The sequence below is a fragment of the Myxocyprinus asiaticus genome, chromosome 3 (genome assembly GCF_019703515.2).
Source record: "Myxocyprinus asiaticus isolate MX2 ecotype Aquarium Trade chromosome 3, UBuf_Myxa_2, whole genome shotgun sequence".
In the NCBI taxonomy this organism is placed as follows: domain Eukaryota; kingdom Metazoa; phylum Chordata; class Actinopteri; order Cypriniformes; family Catostomidae; genus Myxocyprinus; species Myxocyprinus asiaticus.
In genome coordinates, this window is record NC_059346.1 from 46,877,492 (window position 1) to 46,900,151 (window position 22,660).

Sequence of the window (22,660 nt, forward strand, 5' to 3'; positions counted from 1 at the left end):
AAGCTGCACTCATCAAGCTATTTCATGGGGTCTTTAACTATGCTATCCAAGCGCAAAGTCATAATTCAACACCTTGCTGGTGGAATCAGTGCTTTCACTGCTGTCACTTTGTTCTTCTTGTCCTTTTTCTGTCTGATCAATCTGTGGCCTAAACTCTTTCTCTGCAGAACACAGTCCAAAATCTAAAAAAGTATTTTATATATATATATATATATAATAAATAGACATTTCTTTCAAATACTGTAAATTCATATTATTTCAATAACCGCTGGGGCACATACCCACTTCAACTTTCTCACCTTCGATCTCTTTTTTTATGGATATGACTTTTTGGTCTGTCTCTGTACCCACAGATACACAATCAGACAAAGTTTCCCTTGATTCAGCTCCACAGAGGCTCTGGCTAGCGAGCCGTGACTGTCTCAGAGCCTCTTTGTGGCCTGTGAACCTCAGCCTGGCTGCCTCATCACCCATGCGTGTATCTAGAGCAGCGATTGTCTTTCTGAGAGTCTCCACTCTGTGTTTCTGAGATGCCAGGCCGTTTTGAGCCCTGCTTGCATCGGGACTGCCAGCTTCATCCAGAGTACCTGAGCCTTGGTCAACCTGCTCAGCTCTGCTGGCTCAAAAATGAGAGATGCATGAGAGTGTTAAAGGAATTAAAGTACAGCCAGACTAATTCAGATCAGCTGTAAATAAGTGATGCAAGCATGATGATCAAGCTCAATGACTGAAAACCCTTTTTAACAGAACTTGGGTAGTGTATTGGAAAAACAGTGGGGTTCAAAAGTCCACTAGTGAATATGCTACTGTTTTACATTTTTCTAATTTAGTTTATATATATTACACATAACAAATTAAGTGGAAAGTTAAATTTGAAAAAATTAACATGAATTTCTTCACATTTTGTATGTCTCCTTTTTTGTTTGAATGACAGTAGGCACTTGAACTGGCATGGACTCCCACAAGTTTGAATAACACCTGATGATCCATGTTATCCCAGTATGATTTAACAATGTTCTTGTGTGCTTCAGTGGAGTTCACATGGTCAATGTCATAAATATGCTTATTTGATTAATGACCTAGCACAGAATCTTACATTATTATTTTTCCTTTTACCTAAAAACACTTATTTCAGAATTTCCAAAAAAAAAAAAAAAAAAACATTTTTAATCCCAGATTTTCGATGCTGTCTCAGACTTTGGACCTTGCTGTATATTTCTGTCATTTAAAGTAAACACTTAGCTGACTTAAAACTGCCCTCTTGAGGCTGAGAGAAGATTCAACAGGGCAGGCTCTTCTGTAGACTCACACTAACACACTCAGGTTCTGTCTAGGAAAAGCAGGCAATTGTCTTTCAGCGGTCTCAGGTATATTAGTACATCTCTTCTTTTCCCTGAAACTGCCTCTTTTCTGTGAAAGCACACATTTATATCCCATTATTGCAACAGCACACCAGTGGTAAAAGGCAAAATGACAGAGCACTTCGGAAAAATTGGTCTGGGTTAGAACATTTGCACACTGCTTTTTCTTATCAACATTAATTTACATACCTTATACTATTGTTTCTATTCTTTTTTGGCCCTGTGTTTGTGATGCAATAGTGATAACTTTCAGTCAAAGTTGGATTTTGTGAGGCCTTAGAGTAGTATTGATTTCTGTTTCTCAATGGAAGTTCCTTGACAGGACACAAAGAATCTGCACTGCTGCTAAACATCATTCCAGATGTAGGAGATTGTAAGATTGGCTGAGACAGATCTTGATTTTTCACAGGGCTTGTATGCTTCTCAACTGAATTCTCATCCTTTTTCAACTTGTTTGAACCATTTGGCTGAGCACTCAAAACAACAAATGGTTGAGTAGCCCCTTTGTTTAAGCATTCGTTCTGATCTGTTAAGAAAATGCATATAAAGGTAAAATGAGAACTATGTAAATTAGAAAGAATGCAAATAAACTAATTATGACAAAAACATGCACAAGATGCTGAGCCTGATTCTTTGTGCACATTCAGTACTGTTCCTGTAGTTTAACTTGTAGCTAGCAATGCCAAGCTCATGGGTTTGATTCCCAGGGATTCAGGAATACACAAACTAAAATAAGCTTAAATGCACAGTCAGTTGTTTTAGGCAAAAGTATATGCCAAATGCATAAATGTAAATGTACATTTATGAGTGAACTGCAGTTGAAGCCTACCATTTCTGCTGACCCTTTCAGCCTTTGAAATAGCAGGGCACGGTGAGATCAAAATATTTTTTACAAGCCCCTGGGCATTCCTCCAAGCAGAAATGTATGTGGAGTGCTCTACTGTGTGGTTAGAAAGAAAATAGTAAAAAAGTTATTTTAGTATAACCAAATTGTTCTATCCCTGTTTTGTAAGACATGTAGTAGGCCAAGGTGCCTTTAAAACTCTGAGACATTCTTGTATTATTCTGTGGGCCAGGAAGCATTATATTAAATTGTTTGCTCATGTTTCATGAGAGTCTCACCCTGGTGAGCAGATCTTTGGTGGAAGGCACTGCATGAAAAACAGCTTACACTGTGTTTCTGGACAGGCAATCTGATTACTCCATCTGAACACGGTGCTGCTTTTGCTTCTAGCCAAAAAGATTACACCAAATTACAATGTAACTTAATTTAACACAGTCTTGCACCGTTCTAGGTCATATAATTAACTTATTTATGTTCCTCTGTGTGTATTTTATACATATATGTGCTCTGTAATCATATTCCATAATGCTCAGTGACATTACAGACCTTTGGTTGTCAACCTGCAAACTTTTCTGGAAATATGTTCTTGATGTTTCACCTCAGATGCTGAAGTTAGAGTATCTCTCCTTAGTTTCTGCTGTTGAATCTTCAGCAGAAGACTGTGCAAGGCTTTAGAGGTGGGTAATTTCTTCTTCAAGAGCTCTGCATAAGACTGTGAGTCTAATTTTTGAGAAAGGGTGTCATCTTGTGGAAACTTTGGGAAATGAGTCATAGTCTGCAGAGGTTGAGGTTTCTTTGATGCATTTGTTTTCTGATAAATGCTCACTGCAAAATCCTTTTTGCACAGATTTATTTGGATCAATTATATTTGAAGAGTCCAGGAAAAATGAACATACTGAATATGACACAGCAGATGAGTCACATTCTGATGTGATGCTAAGTGGACTGAAAATAATATTACACACTGTATTCAAAAAGCTTCAGGGACAAAAAGACATTAGACACTGTTAAATAAAGTGTGAAAATCAAATATTCACCTGTGACGAGTTGTATCTAAAGAATGTGACACATCCATGTTTGCTTCTGGATTTTTGGCTTACTGAAGTGTCTTTGCATGCACATGTGTCTTTGAAAGGAAAGCAAATGATAAATGCATTACAGTCTATAAATATATAGTCTTAATTAAGCCTAACTTCAATTACGAAATGATAATGTAACTGCTGCAGAAATTGGAATAAGTTACTTTAGATTATAGCTCCAGGAGACTGTAACTGCAGAAATAGAAAGAGTAAAAATAAATAAATAAATAAATAAAAACAATACATTATAAATGAATTCTATCTCAATATACAAATTTGTAATTATGGAAGACAGATGTCTGTTATTTCCACTTCATATGCTTGCCACTAAGTGTTGCTGTGATTATCACTGATTATTTAACCTATAATATTATTTTGAACTCTTATAATTTTATATATTAATTTTTTAAATGACCAATCCTTTCTCAGATCGCTCAGATTTATTTTTTGGTACTTTTCAAATGTTTTTATGTGTATATTTTGTTGATTTAGAATTGTCCCAGACCCAGACTTTCAATATTAAACTATGAAAATCCATTATAAAAATGCATATTATTACATGCACACAGTACATGTGTGTCTGTCACATGTCAGTTCATGTGCCATCGCGCTTAAGTCATGGGAGCACTCGGGTAAATTTGGCTATTTGTCAACGCCTGATTGGAAGCAATCCTTTGTAGTTAAAAAGAGCTTAAATATAATTCTTTATTGCACACAAAGTGATCAGTTCGCTTTAGAAGAAATTAATGTCACTGGTGGAAATAGGATGAATTACTCTTATGCTGACTATCTGTGCTTTTTGGACCTACAAATTTCGAATCACCATCATCTCCCATTCTAAGGAACTGCTGAGCCTGGATATTTTTCTACAAATCTTCAAAGGTGTTTTACAAAATTAAGTCATACACATCTCAGATGGCATGAGGGTGAGTAAATTATCAGAGAATGTTTATTTTTGGGTGAACTATCCCTTTAAACGAGACTTAAAAGGGCCATGACATACTGTTTTTTTTTCTTTTTTTCTTTTTTTTATAATTGTATTATCTTCCCTGAGGTCCACTTAGAATGTTAGTAAAGTTTTTTTTTTTTTGCTCCAAACAGTCATAGTTTAGTCATATATAATAATTTTCCACCTTGTCTCTGGCCCTCGGTTTTAAGCTGCCCGGCCCTTTAAGACTTCAATGTAAATGCCCACTGTTGTGATTGTCTAACATTGAGCAGCCCTTCCAATACAGGCATATTTGAAATGCAATCCGAAGAAAATGAACAAACTCCACACAACTTTATAAAACTGCATTTCAGGGTTAACACATAATGTACCTCCCAGCACATTTCATCAGTATCAAACTGTTCACTCAAGCACAGCATAAACTTTTAAACAGTCATGAAAGTCATATGACATATTCATGAATGAAATTGGTTACTTACGTTCCTTTTCAAAGCTTGAATCATTTTGTGACTGTTTCACAAGCAATCCACACTGAAATCTTCTGAATACTCAAACGTAATACAATACACGATGATGTTGAATGCTTCAGCCGGCTTCAACAGGCCAAAGCAGAGATGCTGGTCTTCACATCTCACATTTTCCCGGTTTGTTTACACACAGCACTGCACGTGTTTCTCCCAGACAGTGGCAGCAGCAGAATGAGACACGTTTTTAAAAGTTGTGCTTTACCGCTCTTAAAACACAGTACACATCACTGGAAATGCATCAAAACTTTCAAAGATGTTTACATGTTTACAAAAGACCAACAATTAAAAATAGCACAGATGCGTGCAAAAACAGTCCAAAATGCCTTTAAAACAGCACAACAGCATGACAGCGCAGCTGAATGAAACACAATGGGGGTTTCCATTTTAGAGTTATAACTTGACATTGCAACTTTTAAAAGCGGCACGAGATGTATGATAATGGTCAAAGCCATTCATCTAGTGCACGCAGAAAAACATTTAAATCCAGACAGACACATGAAGGTGTCCTGTGTAAGTCCACTTTGGATGAATCACCCATGACAAGCCCATCTCTCTCCTCTTCACCTGTGTGACTGACAGAGCATCAGCGGGTGGGGCCAAGGGTGCAATGACAAAAAATAGGCATTGATGTCTTGCTAAAGAGGCTGTTATATGCAGATGTATTTGGTCCTTGTGGCGTCACAAGTTCCACAAATTCCAAATGAGACATTTTTGCAGCTTAGTTTAAATAAATGTTCTTTTAAGGAGGAAGTTTTCAGTTCTGAAACTTACAGTATGTTTTATAGTACAATGACCTCTTATATGTCAAAAGATCAAGGACAATTTAATTCCTCATGACATAACCCCTTTAACTATTATTACTTTTAAACAAGTTTACAGTGCAAAAAGTGCCCAAACTTAAAGAAAACACCCAGTTATGGTTGGAACAAAACAAAATCAAAAACTTTGTTTGGGCATTCCCCTCACATACAGTATCTTGATTGTATTCCACACACTATACTCAACTTTTATCATCTCAGTTACATAAAAAAAAAAAAAAAAAGGAAAAATATGTGGAAATAAGAAAGATAACAGAGATAGTGATTCTCTAGCTTTAGCTGGACTAAGAAATTGAACTGTAATATTTATGTGGCAATAATAAAGAGCATATGATTAATGGGAATGCAGGTGCACAGGTAGTGGTATCCTGCTTGCAGTCATGCTGGGTGTTTCAATAAATGTGTTCCTGCCATTACAGAGAGTCTATTCAATATCTGCACAGAATCCAACTGTTCACATAGAAAGCCAAATTCATTTCCTGTCACATCAACATGCAGTACCAATAGATAGTGTCTTTAATGCAGTTGTTTGTGATATTCTAACACATTTGCTGTAACACACATTACCTCTGTAAGCAGGACATTTTACATCCACACATGAAGCTTTTGTGTATGTCTACAGTATTGAATGTAATGCTGAATGGAGAGTGATATAGCTGAATGGACAGGTATGGCTCAATGGGTCTGTTCACAAAAGCTGATGGATTTTCCTCTCTGGCAGAGCACTTATAATGGAGAGTTGAAAAGCTTCAGGCAGTGCATTTAAACAGAAGGATGATGTTTGCTCCTCTCTCTCTCTCTCTCTCTCTCTCTCTCTCTCTCTCTCTAGTTGTGCATCTAAAGACTGTAAAGACCTTAGGGACATCAGGTGTCACAAATATACCATATGGGGCTTTTTAATGAAAGCCATACAAGAAGTGGCATTTTGTATGTGCAGGTCTCACTTGGCTCACGTAGAACATCTGAGCAATTTCCAAAAGGTATATATGCAAAGTTGACAGGACCATGAAGGATAAATATACAGTATATATATATATATATATATATATATATATATATATATATATATACATACATACATACATACATATATACAGTGGTGTGAAAAAGGGTTTGCCCCCTTCCTGATTTCTTATTTTTTTTGCATGTTTGTCACACTTAAATGTTTCAGATCATCAAACAAGTTTAAATATTAGTCAAATATAACACAAGTAAACAAAAAATGCAGTTTTTAAATGAAGGTTGTTATTATTAAGGGAAAACAAAATCCAAACCTATATGGCCCTGTGTGAAAAAGTGTTTGCCCCACCTGTTAAAACATAACTTAACTGTGGTTTATCACACCTGAGTTCAATTTCTCTAGCTACACCCAGGCCTGATTACTGCCACACCTGTTCTCAATCAAGAAATCACTTAAATAGGACCTGCCTGACAAAGTGAAGTAGACCAAAAGATCTTCAAAAGCTAGACATCATGCCGAGATCCAAAGAAATTCAGGAACAAATGAGAAAAAAGTAATTGAGATCTATCAGTCTGGAAAAGGTTATTAAGCCATTTCTAAAGCTTTGGAACTCCAGAGAACCACAGTGAGAGCCATTATCCACAAATGGCGAAAACATGGAACAGTGGTGAACCTTCCCAGGAGTGGCCGGCCGACCAAAATTACCCCAAGAACGCAGCGACGACTCATCCAAGAGGTCACAAAAGACCCCACAACAACATCCAGAACTGCAGGCCTCACTTGCCTCAGTTAAGGTCAGTGTTCATGACTTCACCATAAGAAAGAGACTGGGCAAAAATGGCCTGCATGGCAGAGTTCCAAGACGAAAACCACTGCTGAGCAAAAAGAACATTAAGGCTCGTCTCATTTTTGCCAGAAAACATCTTGATGATCCCCAAGACTTTTGGGAAAATACTCTGTGGACTGACGAGACAAAAGCTGAACTTTTTGGAAGGTGTGTGTCCCATTACATCTGGCGTAAAAGTAACACGCATTTCAGAAAAAGAACATCATACCAACAGTAAAATATGGTGGTGGTAGTGTGATGGTCTGGGGCTGTTTTGCTGCTTCAGGACCTGGAAGACTTGCTGTGATAAATGGAACCATGAATTCTGCTGTCTACCAAAAAATCCTGAAGGAGAATGTCCAGCCATCTGTTCGTGACCTCAAGCTGAAGCGAACTTGGGTTCTGCAGCAGGACAATGATCCAAAACACACCAGCAAGACCACCTCTGAATGGCTGAAGAAAAACAAAATGAAGACTTTGGAGTGGCCTAATCAAAGTCCTGACCTGAATCCTATTGAGATGCTGTGGCATGACCTTAAAAAGGCAGTTCATGCTCAAACCCTCCAATGTGGCTGAATTACAACAATTCTGCAAAGATGAGTGGGCCAAAATTCCTCCACAGCGCTGTAAAAGACTCATTGCAAGTTATCGCAAACTTGCAGATTGCAGTTGTTGCTGCTAAGGGTGGCCCAACCAGTTATTAGGTTTAGGGGCAATCACTTTTTCACACAGGGCCATGTAGGTTTGGATTTTGTTTTCCCTTAATAATAACAACCTTCATTTAAAAACTGCAATTTGTGTTTACTTGTGTTATCTTTGACTAATATTTAAACTTGTTTGATGATCTGAAACATTTAAGTGTGACAAACATGCAAAAAAATAAGAAATCAGGAAGGGGGCAAACACTTTTTCACACCACTGTATATATACAGGTCCAAATAAAGTGCCCGACATGGTTGTAGCCCATACGCCTCAAGGCTTGATGTATTGTGCATTCTGAGATGCTATTCTGCCACAACTGTACAGAGTGGTTATCTGAGTTACCATAGCCTTTCTGTCAGCTCGAACAAGTCTGGCCATTCTCCGTTGACCTCTCTCATCAACAAGTCATTTCTGACCGCAGAACTGCTGCTCACTGGATGTTTTTTGTTTTTGGCACCATTCTGAGTAAACACTAGATACTGATGTGCGTGGAAATCCCAGGAAATCCCAGCACCCACAATCATGCCATGGTCGAAATAACTGAGATCACATTTTAACCCATTCTGATGGTTGATGTTAACATTAACTGAAGCTCCTGACACGTATCTGCATAATTTTATACATTGTACTGCTGCCACACGATTGGCTGATTAGATCAGTGTTTCCCAATCACTGTGCTGCGGCACACTAGTGTGCCGTGAACGATTGTCAGGTGTGCCGTGGAAAATTATCAAATTCCACAAAATAAATAAATGCATGAAAAAAAAAAAAAAAAAAATCAGGGATCCAAACTCCTCACCTTTCGGAGAAATTCGCCGTTTTGAAACCATAATCGGTCACTTTTGTGGTTGTGAAGAGCAATGATTAATGTGCAAATGTGACTAATATTTATACACATTAAGGGTCTTTCACATGATTCATTCTGCGCTGCAGAATACATTGAAGTCTATGAAGTGATGCCACTTTACACCAAAGTGTTTTTTGCACAGATGTTTTTGCTTCACCAATAATGTCTTTGAGAGTACTAAGCATACTAATTTTCTTGTAATTAAATATTACCTTATCGTTTACGAATATCAGAGACCCCAGTTATTGAACTAATTTAAACTCGCCAAGAAAACGTTTAGCCCTAAACATAAACGTGTCCTTTTATTACTTTCTGCTATCAAAGCAACTGCAAGCTTTTTTTCTCTCTTCCAAATACATGTTTTCAATGTTTATTATGCACACCTCCCACTTTTTTACATGGCAAACTCATAAAACCGCCCCTCTGTGACGCTTTCTGCAACTCTTGTCATGTGGAGGGCAATGCGACGCTGGCGTTGAATGGAGCGTTGATGCCTTAACTCAACTCATGTGAAATGCACTTTACAATGACGAAAGAACATTATTGAAACTCAAAATGATTATTATTTGTCTATTATTGTGGTCTTTTCTGACAAAAGCCATGCTCAGCAGTTTAAATAGGCTACTGTAGGAAAATGATACCGTAGATCTGCTTTGTGTTTATAATTCTTATACTGAAGTCAGTAGATTTGTAGCCATGCAAGTTTTAATAAAGGACAAGGTAAGGACGTTATTGAAACTCACTATTATTAGACTATTATTGTTGTCTTTTTGGATGAAAAAAAAATGCTCAGACTGAAGGAAGACTATAGATCTTCTTTGTTCTTTTAATGCTTAAACACTATAAAGTCTTTTGGTAGATTTCGGTCATGAACGACTCAAAATGATTCACTGACTCACTCATAACACATAAGACGCTCATTTGTCGCCACCTAGTGACATTACCAGAAGGGGTCACTGAACTAATAAGTTAATAAAACTGAACAAATTTGTGAAACGGAAGCAAGCCTCACCAAAATACTCTTTATTTTGCAGCTAATTCTGCACAATTGTAAACTTGAATAAACTTGAATCACTTAAATAGCTGGAATTGGTGCTTTTAGCTTATTCTTTAAAAAGAAATATCCCCAGAAAAAATGTTCGTGGACCATTGTCTTACCTTTTTTGCCCCTCATGAGTTTGCATCCCTATAATTTGTTGTGGCATTGCAATAACAAATCTACAAATTAGAAAAGAAGCAAATTTGTAGTTTTTTCATTACCCATTTAGCGCTCTTGCCACCTGTGACCTCACACAGCATAGCCTGCCTATGTGACTTTATTTATTTATTTATTTTGCATAGCCAAATTTCAAACATAAGTAAACACGCTACTAAGATGGACAGAAAAGATGGACAAGTTCTTGAAAAGGAAAAATACTGATGATGGTTAGCCTATGTGGGATAGTGGTGTGCCGTAGAATGTTTTAGTTGTAAAAAGTGTGCCGTGGCAGAAAAAATGTTGGGAAACACTGGATTAGATAATCGAATGAACAAGTAGCTGTACAGGTGTTCCTAATAAAGTGCACAGAGTGTTTATATATATATATATATATATATTTACTGAATATATATGTATAAATATCAAGATTTTAGGTCAAAAATATATGTGAATATATAGGAGTGTGTGAATTTTAGGTGCTGTGACAGGTCATTATTTCTCTTAAGTTTTTCACCATTTTTAATCATTTTAGTGCATTCACTAGTTCATTTTGAATAGTCCTATGGTGACAAATATGAGAATGAAGTATAACTATTCCATGCAGTCTCTCAAATAATATTATCATAGAAAACTGCATGTATAAAAATGAGCAAAATGCTGTTTTACATTGTTTTAAATTGAGAACAGCATGTCTCACCGCATATCAATTTCTCAAAAGTATTTCATCTCAACTATCCATTTACAGGTGTCTTTATACAAAATGTCATGATTCACCAGTTTCATGATCAATCAATATCATCCTAGTCTCAGCCTCAGATGGCATGCCCTATACAGACTGCCCACAATCCATGCACTAACCATCTGATGCATATTGCACACAAACCTGGAAAACGCTTTCTCGATCTAATAAGCAGCAATCTGATTGGCTGGTTTGATGGAACTTCTGTGGGAAAAGCACACAGGACTTTTTATTATTATATTCAGAGATTCGTTTGAGGCACGTAGTAGCAAGTATATATCATGTTTTCTTTGTTATGTCTGTGAAACCATCTGTGCTGTGGTTTTGTGTTCAGTACTTAAGACTCTCTAAACATTTTCTGCAATTGTTCTGGGCATTTTCTGTACAACCATTAGTGGTGACTGTTGACCCATTAAATAAAAAATATAATTTTTAAATTAAATTCTTTTTTCTCTCACTCCAGTCTTTTATTAGGGTATAAAATATCTCAACGGTACCTAAACAGTATTCACAAAACCGACTGTGATTGATCACTTTACATGTCAGGCAGCTCTTCCTGTCTAAGTGAGCAGTTCTTGACAAATTAAAGCTGTTACAAAGTCCAGACCTTTGCTGTTTTAGTCAAAGGTCTGGGTGTACAAAACTAATATCGTCCGGGCTCATTATTACACACTCCTCGCTGGTCCACCTGAATCACCATGCAAACCATCATAATACATCCAAAAATACATACGAAATGCTGCTGTCCATCTCATATTCAGCTTCCAGAAATTTCTCTCTCATTTTGAGGTTGTGTCTAAGTACTGAACTTAAAATCTTAACTTCCTGCTGGTGCAATCAATGCCCTTACAAGGGAGACCAGGGCTAGTTGTCAATAATTTTTTTCTCTCTAGTGAAAATCTTTTGGGGAAAATTCTCTCATCATTTACTCACCCTCATGCCATCCCAGATGTGTATGACTTTCTTTCTTCTGCTGAACACAAATGAAGATTTTTAGAAGAACATTTCAGGTCTTTAGGTTATTTTAATGTGTGATTTAAAGTGAATTGTGACCAGAACTTAGATGCTCAAAAAGCACATAAAGGCAGCATAAAAGTATTCCATATGATTCCAGTGGTTTAATATGTGTCTTCTGAAGCATTGCAATCACTTGCAAAGGTCAATATTTCAATTCTTTTTTTTAAATTTTTTTTTACTATAAATCTCTACTTTCACTTTCAGAATGTGAAAGTGGAGATTTATAGTAAAAAAAGAAGTTTAATATTGATCTGTTTCTTTCCCACACCTATTATATCACTTCTGAAGACATACATTTAACTACTGGTGTCATATGGATTACTTTTATTCTGCCTTTATGTGATTTTTGGTGCTTGAAAGGTCTGGTCACCATTTACTTGCATTGTATGGACCTACAGAACTGAACTATTCTTCTGAAAATACTGCTCCTGCTGCTGTACTGATGAGTACTGCACATGAAATGTGGTAAGACCAATAGAAATGGAGTCTTGCACTAGCACATGGAACAGGCCTGGAGGGAATCCCAAGAAAGACTGCTCTATTCCCCCCAGGAATTCTAAATAGAGTGGCATTCATCCATTCATTTTAGCCAAAGGGCCCCAGGCAACAGTATGTTACTTTGGTTTATCCCAGTCTTATTGGTTATTGCCTCCTCCTTATGGTAGCTTCCAAACAACCCCCTCCTCCTTGTGCTCTGTTAACAGTGGCTCAGCATCGCTTGCAACAAAGACATGAAAATGACTGATATAACAGCAATCTTGGCCACTGTTTGCTGGTATAATTATGCTCCAGTTTTCCTGACCATGGAAAGAGAGAGGCAACTGATCCCCAGGAGGCAATGAATGGAACTCAACAATGCAGGAATGCAAGCCAGTGTGTGTGTGTGTGTGTGTTTGTATGTGCCAGACATTGTGTGTATGTGTGTGATGTGTGTCTGTGTGAGTGAACGACGGGAGCGAGATTTGGAAGCCGGTTTTCAGTTCCTATAGCAACCATGATGTAAGCGGAGAGGGGCAACTGCGCCCCATTTCTCTCTATGACCCCCCCCCACCCTTCTCTCCCTCTCCCCCTCTAAAACAGACAGCCCTGCACACAGGAAAGCTGGGTGTGGAAGATAGGGAAGTCATTCACATTTTTGCTGGAATATAAGGCATTTTTCCTTTAATTATTATTATTTTTTTTATGTAAGAGAAGATTTGCAAGCTGGACACCACTGTTCAGTAACACACGTTTCAATCTTGGAAGAGAAAGGTCTGTTTATCATGTCTGCCAAGAAATTAATTTAGTGCCAGAGGCTGTGGCAATTGCTGTATGGCTGGTCTCAGATGAAGTCCCCATAGAAAATGCCTTTGTGAACTTTATTTGTTTTTGGATTTTTTGAAAAGGATAAAAACTGTAAGTCACTTTAAAACTTTGTCATGTCTGAAATATGTCATGTTTAAATTATGCATTTAGAATGAAGTATCTGAAACGTTTTGTGTGATGTTACAATATTATAATTATCTTTTAAAAGCTGGTTGTGTACTGTTTTCTAAAAACCTTTTTATTTTTAAAAGGTTCCAAGGGAACAAACTGATATAAATGCTGTTTTTAATTCAAATTGTTTGCTCATTCCAAATTTGCTGGACTACAAATTACGCATCATGCCAGCTCTAAATAAGTTATTATACCAGACCCAGATCACGTGTAAGCAAACAAACTTTTCTGGCTTACAGAAGTAAGCGTGTTTTAACAATAGATCATCCAAACATTTACTACATAATATGAATATAATAACTAGTTTATATAAGCCTCTATGAAAACTGAATATATTTATTGCATTTTGAGAATGAAAAAACACAGTTTCAGCATATGTTTTGATATTCAACAATCTAGCTGAAATTGTGACTGCCCAAGTTTTCTTGTCTCATCTGATGTGTGATTGTTAAGGTTGTCACTTGTGTCAGCACCATGTGCTTTTATTGGAAATGAGGCATCATGGCAAGCAAATTCATAAATTCTCGAAATAATGTTTAATATTTTGCATTCTATTCTGTTTTTTAAAGGCAAGGCCCAGTCACCTCTAATGGTCTGCCCTTTCACTGTGCTCAGAGACCCCACACGCAGCAGCATGGAGAACCGGTGCTGCCAGCATCCTCAACAACCCAATGCCCAGGCCCAAGAGGCCTCGCCCGGGCCACAGTCTTCCATGCCTCAGTCCCCGTTACTGTCTGGAGCTACCTCCCTCATCTCCCTTACCCAGAGAGAGGAGTTTTTTGACCTGATAGCCAGTTCCCAGAGCCGCAGACTAGATGACCAGAGAGCCAGTATAGGGGATCGTCTGGGCATAAGAATAGCACAAAACAACTTGGGACACTTGTGTGAAGCATGTAGTCCACGGGAACCTAGTGATGAGTTCTTCAACATGCTCATAAAATATCAGGTAACTGAATATATTATAAAATCATACAGTACATAATAAATTTACATTTTAAGGGATAGTTCTTCTAAAATTGAAAGTTCTGTCATCTTTAAACTTGTATGACTTTCTTTCCTCCATGGAAAACAAAAGGAGATGTTAGGCAGAATGTTAGCCTCATTCACCATTTACTTTTATTGCATCTTTTATTTTTTATTTTTTTCAGACAATGAAAGTGAAAGGAGACTGAGGTGAGAAAAGTATGACAGCATTTTCATTTTTGGGTAAACTATCCCTTTAAACAATACATTCAGCGGGCTCAAATGTCCATGAACTCATCATCAAAGCAGGGTTCCTTTGTTGTTATATTTATCATTTTAGAATATCATCAATTTAGAAGGACCTGATTGCATTCACTTTTTTACCATATCACCTCTCTTCCTCTCCAGTCCTCCAGAATCAATGATCAGAGATGCTCTTTGCCTCCAGCACCAGACCCAGATGAAGACTTCTTTAGCCTAATTCAGAGAGTGCAATCCAAACGGATAGATGAACAACGGGTTTCTTTTCACTCTGATGAAAAGGGTGACACAGACTTAGAGGTCCAAAACCAAAAGAACTCAAGCTAGAGACTGTCACACTACTGTACTGACCTCCACAAAATGCTTCAGAAAACCCTAACATGACTGACTGGTTGCACATTTTGGGAGATCTTCATAGGTTTGGGCTATAGTGGGAAGTAATTTAGGACACTAACAGAATTATTTCATTTTATATATATATATATATATATATATATATATATATATACATACACACACTACCGGTAAAAAGTTTTGAAACACTTTTAGAATAATAGTAAAGTCATCAAAACTATGGAATATGTTGTGACTAAACAAAATCCAAAATAAATCAAAACTGTGTTATATTTTAGCATCTTCAAAGTAGTCACCCTTTGCCTAGAATTTGCAGACATGTACTCTTGGCATTTTATCAATCAACTTCTTGAGGTATCATCCTGAGATGCTTTTTAAACAGTATTGAAGGAGTTCCCATCTATGTTGGGCACTTATTGGCTGCTTTTCTTTATTATTTGGTCATCAATTTAAAAAAAAAAAAATTTTAATTACATTTTTGTTTTATAATGAAATAAATTAATATGTTGGCACAATTATATTTTTGTCTACAAAATTAATTTCAAACATTTAAGCATACGCCTTCAGATCAAAAGATTTTTAAGATCATGAGAAACACTTCAGTCAAGTGTTTTAAAACATTTGACCAGTAATGTATATATATATATATATATATATATAGATATATATAATTTTTTTTTTTTTCTTTTTTTTTTGCAGTCAAGTTAAGGTGAACCCATACCTGGATGTCATTCAGGGGAAATTAAAACTCTTTTGCAAAGGTGGTTGTGCAGATTTCAAAACAACATTATGGAAAATTATTAACATACTTATGCCTTTGAAAGGTAATATTACTAACTGCTGTCACACAAAACAATATGTGTGACAAACAACTATTCCGCATCATTTATAAGCAGGTGCATTTTCATTTAACTCAAGTGGAAAATATGTTTCAGCATACACTAAATATGAATTTGCTGATTCCCAGCAGATGGGAGAAATTGCATTTGGTATGACACTGCATTTCCATGGCTGGGATCAGTTTATTTAAAGGTCTAATTCTGCTGATTAGTAACACAAACTAGCCTAAATACTAATAGTAACATATTCTATAATCAAGATGTAAGGTCAAATCCATCTATAGCTTAAATTGTGAATATATATATATATATATATATATATATATATATATATATATATATATATATATATATATTGTCTGTGAAAAGTGGATAGACTCATTTTAAAGGTGCACTGTTTAACATGGCTTTTTGTTTCATTGGAATAAAAGTGATGTTTTAGTAGGTGTGATTTCAGTATGGTTTTTTTACATGGGCATTACATTACATGTTTTTTAAAATGGGCATAGTGTGATCAATTCCCTTACCAAAATGTTCCATTGTAACCGTAGCTTCCCCCAAAAATACCGTAGTTAAGGTGCGGTCACAATTACCTTTGCACAGCATAATTTCACAGGCGATAAAGGCTAGGGTGGACGTTGTGGGCATATGAAACCAGCAAAAAAGAAATTGGAAAGCAACATTTTTTTAATACTGTACTTTATAGTGAAGTTAAAAAGAAACTCAACATTAAAACAATATCCATGTACATTGTGAATATTCAGCATAGCTATGTACGAAGTACCGCCCACACAGAGGTCACTGCCAAACCAAATAACTTCCTGTTGGTCAGCATGGTGTATTCGCCTGTCAAAGTTCACCAAACTTGATCTCCACATGAAATCTGCAAGGGGAAATTCTTCGCCACCGGAAGTCCAAAAGGAGCTATTCAGAAGGACAACAACAACCATTTTAAGTGTATATTGGAGTAAAAATAAGTTCAGGCTCAACTTGTGCGGCTGTTAGCTGTCATAACAACTCAAAGCAGTTAATGATATCAATGTTACTAACCATGGGACATGGTTTGTCATCTACCCACTCCTCCTGATGGGTGCACTATCGACCTTATTCACAGTAGCGCCATCTTTAATTTTTGATGAGAATGACAATGAGGATGTGAGGGATAGGGTGCATCTCATTTAGCTCCCTAGTACAGTAGTCAGGGCACCGATCAGTAAGTCGTCCATTTCTAGGGCTGTCTCAATCGCAAAATCGTTCCAGTGAACTGAAACATTGGCTCCTTAAAAGTTCCCAGAATGCATGGTAAAAAATCAGGGAGCATCGTTGCTCACTATGTTCCCTCACCGGAAACATCGACATGTCCTCTGAACTTCGAGCATAAATGTAAAACTATATGTGGTGATGGGAGCGTGGTTGTATGTCTGTCTGCGGGAGAGAGAGAGAGAGCAGTAAGGCTCGTCACCAGGGTTGTCATTATCTCTAACACCTGTTTCTTGTTGTAGTGATGGCGGAGGGAGACATAAAAAGGCACATCAAAGTGACAGAGAGAGACCAGAGAGAGACTGTACCTGTGTGTGCTCAATAAGAAGCCCTTACTCCTTTGTTTGTGACTACTTGGCCACTGAGTGCCTTTTTGTTTAAGTTTATGTACGACGCTGAAGAATAATAAACAAATACTCACATTGACAGTTCGCTGCCTCCTGACTCCTTCATTGCCCAAACAATGAACTTGTTACAGTGGTGCGGAAACCCAGGATTGATTGGAGGACAACGTCGTCATGGAGGCTTCATTACTGGGCGAAGTCATCAAGTCCCTCACCAGCATCCAGCAATCACAACACCAGGCCCTCATGGAGTTACGCCTGGTGCAGGAGCAGCATTTCCAACTCCTGCTCCAGGCTGAAGTGGAGGACTGACAGGTTTTCCAGAGGCTGATGGACTGAGAGGGGGCTGCAGCTGCGACCCCGGAGCCCACATCACCGGTGACCCTCGTCAAAATGGGGCCAGGCAACGATCCCGAGGCATGGCTGCACGTTTGCTTTTGCACAACAACTCCGGGATGCCTGTCAGAAATGATACTGGCTGGGGGAACCCGCGGCACCATGGAGATCATCGACCTGGTGACACTGGAGCAATTCATCTCCCAGCTTCCTCAGGGGATGGCAGAGTGGGTCAAGTGTCACCGCCCGGCGTCGTTGGAGGAGGCCGTCCAGCTGGCCGAGGACTACATGGCGGTGTTTCCGGGAGGCAGCGAACCAGAGACCCTTCCTTCACTCTCTTTTCCCTCTCTCTCCCCTGCATCTCAACCCCCCCTCCCTCCCACCCCTCCCCTTTCAGTCCTGTTCCAGCTCCCCGGTGGTGGAGAGGAACCTCACCAAAACCCCTTCCCCGATCTAGGAGGTCCTTCCTTTATATGTGTCCCCCACTTCTCCTGTCTCTCTCCACTCTCCTCCCCAGGTTGACGGGAAGCCTGGGCCGGTCTGTTGGGGCTGCGGGGAAGCCGGGAACTTCCAGGATCAGTACTTGGTGACGGAGGTGGCGACACTGGTCCGGATCCCTGACGCTCCGCAGGCTGCCCCCGATCGGGAAGGGGCATATCATATACCGGTGAGTCTAAAAGGGGATATATACCAAGCTTTGGTGGATTCAGGCTGTACTCAATCCTCCATTCACCAACGCTTGGTGCAAGACAGGGCATTTGGCATGGATAAACGGGTGAGGGTGCGGTGTGTGCACAGGGATATTCACATGTATCCAGTGGTTACCATTGAGATACTTTTTAGGGGAAAAATGTATAGAATAGAGGCCGCGGTTAATTCCTGCCTCACCCATCCACTGATTTTGGTAATGAACTGACCTGATTTTAAGAATCTATTAAGGGAAATATGTGTGGATGGGTCCTGTAAAATGTTGCCTTGGTGTGTGATGTGCGATGCTATGGTTGGAGAGGCAGTGCCAGGGCCGTCTACTTCTGCTCCGCGTCAAGATGATGCAGGAGAGAGAGTTCTCATCCTCAGGGGATTCCCTGAGGGGGATTTCCCTCTAGAGCAGTCACGTGACGAGTCTCTCAAACACGTGTTTGACCAAGTGAGAGTAATCGATGGTCAACAGCCCCGGCCTGATGTCGCACTCACATATTTTTCAATTATCAAAGATAGGTTGTCTCGAGTGACGCAGGACACTCAAACAAAAGAAAATACAACCCAATTGTTAGTACCGAAGAGCTGTCGGGAAACCCTCTTCCAGGCGGCTCACCATAATCCAATGGCTGGCCATCTAGGTCACGAAAAACACTCAACCGAATAATGGCCCATTTTTTTTGGCTAGGCATTCACAGGGACGTTCACAAGTGGTGTGCGGCGTGCCGTGAATGTCAGTTGGTGAATCCACCGGCCACCCCAAAAGCATCATTGCGCCCTCTACCGCTAATCGAGGTCCCCTTCGAAAGAATTGCCATGGACCTCTTAGGGCCATTAGAAGGGACTGCATGCAGGCATCGCTTTGTATTAGTTCTGGTGGACTATGCAACACGATATCTGGAAGCAGTGCCCCTGCGCAACATCACAGCATGTAGTGTTGCGGAGGCACTCTTCAAAATTATCTCCCGAGTGGGGGTTCCAAAAGAAATCATCGCTGATCAAGGCACTATCTTTATGTCACAAACACTACACAAACTATGTGAATTGTTAGGTATTTAATCAATTTGCACCAGTGTTTAACACCCACAAACGGATGGGTTGGTATAACGTTTTAACAAAACCTTAAAGAATATGATTTGTACGTACATACATGAGGATGCTATATATTGGGATAAGTGGCTCGATCCCCTGTTATTTGCAGTGCGAGAGGTCCCGCAAGCCTCAACAGGGTTTTCCCCATTTGAGCTGCTGTATGGGCATTGGCCGCGCAGCATGCTCTACATCATACGGGAAGCTTGGGAGGAGGGACCTTCAAATAGTAAAAATGAAATTCAGTACGTTCTTGATCTTAAAGCAAAACTCCACACTTTGGGTTGATTAACACAGGAGAATTTGCTCCAAGCTCAGGAACATCAAAGCGGGCTGTATGACAGGAATTCACACCGGGAGATAAAGTGCTTGTATTACTACCCACCTCAAGCTCTAAATTATTCGCAAAGTGGCAAGGGCCCTTTGAGGTCACAAGGCGAGTCGGAGATCTTGATTATGAGGTTAAGCGAATGGATAGGGGCGGAGCACGTCAAATTTACCATCACAACCTCCTAAAATAATGGAGGGAGGCAGTCCCTGTGGCCTTAGCGATGGTACTCCCCAAGAGGTGGAGCTCGGGCAGGAGGTGACCCTCAAACCAAATTCATTCACCCCGGTCCCGTGTGGAGTCCACCTCTCACAGTCGCAGCTCACAGATGTGGCCCATTTGCAATCAGCCACAATATGCAATTTTGTGGACATGTTCTCGCCTCTCCCTGGTCACACGAACCTCATAGCTGCACCTATTGCCTTCCTGAATACAAAAAAAAAGGTCGTTAAGGAAGAATTAGAGGCGACGCTTGATATGGGTATAATAGAAGAGTCGCACAGCGATTGGGCCAGCCTGGTGGTTCTGGTCCCTAAGAACAAAGGAACGGCCCGGTTCTGTGTAGACTATCGCAAAGTAAACGCATGTCCAAATTTGACGCGTACCCAATGCCTCAGATAGACGAATTGTTCGATCGATTGGGCACGGCTCAATTTTATTCGACACTGGACTTAACAAAGGGTTACTGACAGATCCCTTTAACTCCAATCTCTGGCTTACACCAATTTGTGACCCTTCTGTTCGGTTTGTTCAGGCCCCAGCCACGTTTCAGCGCCTCATGGACAAAATTCTCAGACCCCATACAGCATATGTGGCTGCACATATAGATTATATTATTATCTATAGTAATGACTGGCAGCGGCACGTGCAACATCTGAGAGCTGTCCTGAGGTTGCTGCAACAGGCGAGGATCACAGCCAACTTGAGGAAGTGCGCAATTGGGCGGGTGGAAGTTCAGTATCTGGGTTTCCACTTAGGCCACGGGCAGGTGCTTCCTCAAGTTAACAAAACCACAGCGATCACGGCCAAGACCAAAAAAGAGGCGAGACAGTTTCTGGGGCTGGCTGGCTACTACCGAAGGTGTCAAAGTGACAGAGAGAGACCAGAGAAAGACTGTACCTGTGTGTGCTCGATGAGAAGCTGTGGCAGCGGGGGCGTGGTCAAGCATCTCTCCGGAGAGAGAGAAAGCGGTAAGGGCGCTTACACCTGAGCTAAATTATGTCTAACACCTGTCTCTAATTTCAGTGAGCATGGGGAGAGCAGACTAAAAGAGCCACACCGCCAGTAGACGCGGTGAGAGAGAGACTGGCGCAAGAAAGGCCACGACGCCACATGATATTGTTGACGTGAAATGTTAAATGAATGTTTGATTGTAAAGCTGTAGACTGTGAAGCTGTAAGCGTTAACGTGAATAATTAAACTCCTACCTGAACCAGGAAATCTTGCTTCTCACCTCCTCCTTTCCACTGAACCCCCTTACAGAAGCCCTTACTCATTTGTGTGTGTGGCTACTTGACCACTGAGTGCCTTTTTGTTTTATGTACTGAAGAGTATTAAACAAATACTCACGTTGACAGTTCACTGCCTCCTGACTCCTCAGCTGCCCAAACAACGAACTTGTTACACTATAAAGTCAAAGCCTTATTTTCTCTTTTACAGAGAATTGCAATGTTTTTCATCCATAATAACCATGAAAGGGAAACACTCTTCTTTATGCCATTTATCTTTCATAATAACACTGTATGTTTGAATTTCTACAACAAAATGCACATCAGTGTCATTTATACAGCAATATCATTGATTAATACCAGCTGTCGCTGGTGATTAAGTCATAAGTGTCCCAATGTTCAGTGTATATTGCCTACTGATTCATGACATAGGGAGCGGATTGAGATACACCGATATACTTTCAGTCGCTTCAATGGGTTGTAGGCTACTGTTGTTTTAAGTGTTTTGCATCGTTCAGCTGATGAAACATAAAAAAAAACAAAAAAACAAAAAACATCTTTCCATAAAATTTCAGTAGACAAAAACCTCACGAGTTGTGAAATATTAGATGTGATCTAGGAGCTTTATAAAGAAAACGCCACTGAATTGACCCTGTGTCTGTATATCCATACTTTGCTACTATATAGTATGCCAAAAACAGTATGCCAGTGGAGTAGTATGTCCAAATCCATAGTCAGGGTTGGGAGGGTTACTTTTGAAATGTATTCCACTACAGATTACAGAATACATGCTGTAAAATGTAATTTGTAACGTATTTCGTTAGATTACTCAAGGTCAGTAACACATTCTAAATACTTTGGATTACTTCTTCAGCACTGGTAGATTTTTTCCACTTGTTTTGACTATAAAAACTCTATCAGTAAAGTAAGACAAAATACACATGTTAAAAATACATTCTCTGAAAAACCTAAATATCTTATGCAGTGTTGTTTCTAAAACAAGATCAATCAAACTGATCTTGTTTTAAGGATTTTTAGATATTTTTACAGGAAAACAATAAAAAGATTATTATCAAGAATACGATTTTTGCCCTAATATCAAAGGTCTTACTAGCAAAAAGAAATTATGATCCAACGTGAATTTTCTTGATAAAAAAAATATGATCATGCCTGGTAACATGTGCATGTAAAATGCATAGCATTTTAGCTTAGTGTAAAGCTGACAATTTACACAAGGTTTATTTCTATTTCTTCTGCTCCAGACTTACTTCAAACTTACTTCTCTGTCCGCTCGTATAATGTAACACATCATAAGAAAGTGTTTCATCGCTGTTCAAATGCACTTTGGATCGCGTCATTTATATGTATAAATGTTTTCCATCAGAAAGGACTAAA

The 22,660-nt window shown here is 39.1% G+C and overlaps 1 protein-coding gene across 3 annotated transcripts in view; it reads left to right on the plus strand.

Annotated features, from left to right (window-relative positions):
* The window catches only part of LOC127417703 (G-protein-signaling modulator 1-like), a 33,590-nt gene extending 18,086 nt beyond the window's left edge, over positions 1-15,504 (plus strand). The window contains exons 1-4 of one of the 3 annotated variants that reach the window (XR_007893317.1): positions 12,978-13,263; positions 13,914-14,290; positions 14,493-14,517; positions 14,716-15,504. Coding sequence is in view for 2 of the 3 variants with exons in the window: in XM_051657881.1 (XP_051513841.1) it covers positions 13,934-14,290; positions 14,716-14,895 (537 nt within the window). In the remaining variant the exon portion in view is untranslated. Of the gene's footprint in view, positions 13,264-13,913; positions 14,291-14,492; positions 14,518-14,715 lie in introns of those variants that run through there. The other 2 variants (XM_051657881.1, XM_051657889.1) reach the window with 2 other exon arrangements.
* Positions 15,505-22,660: the final 7,156 nt, after the last annotated feature.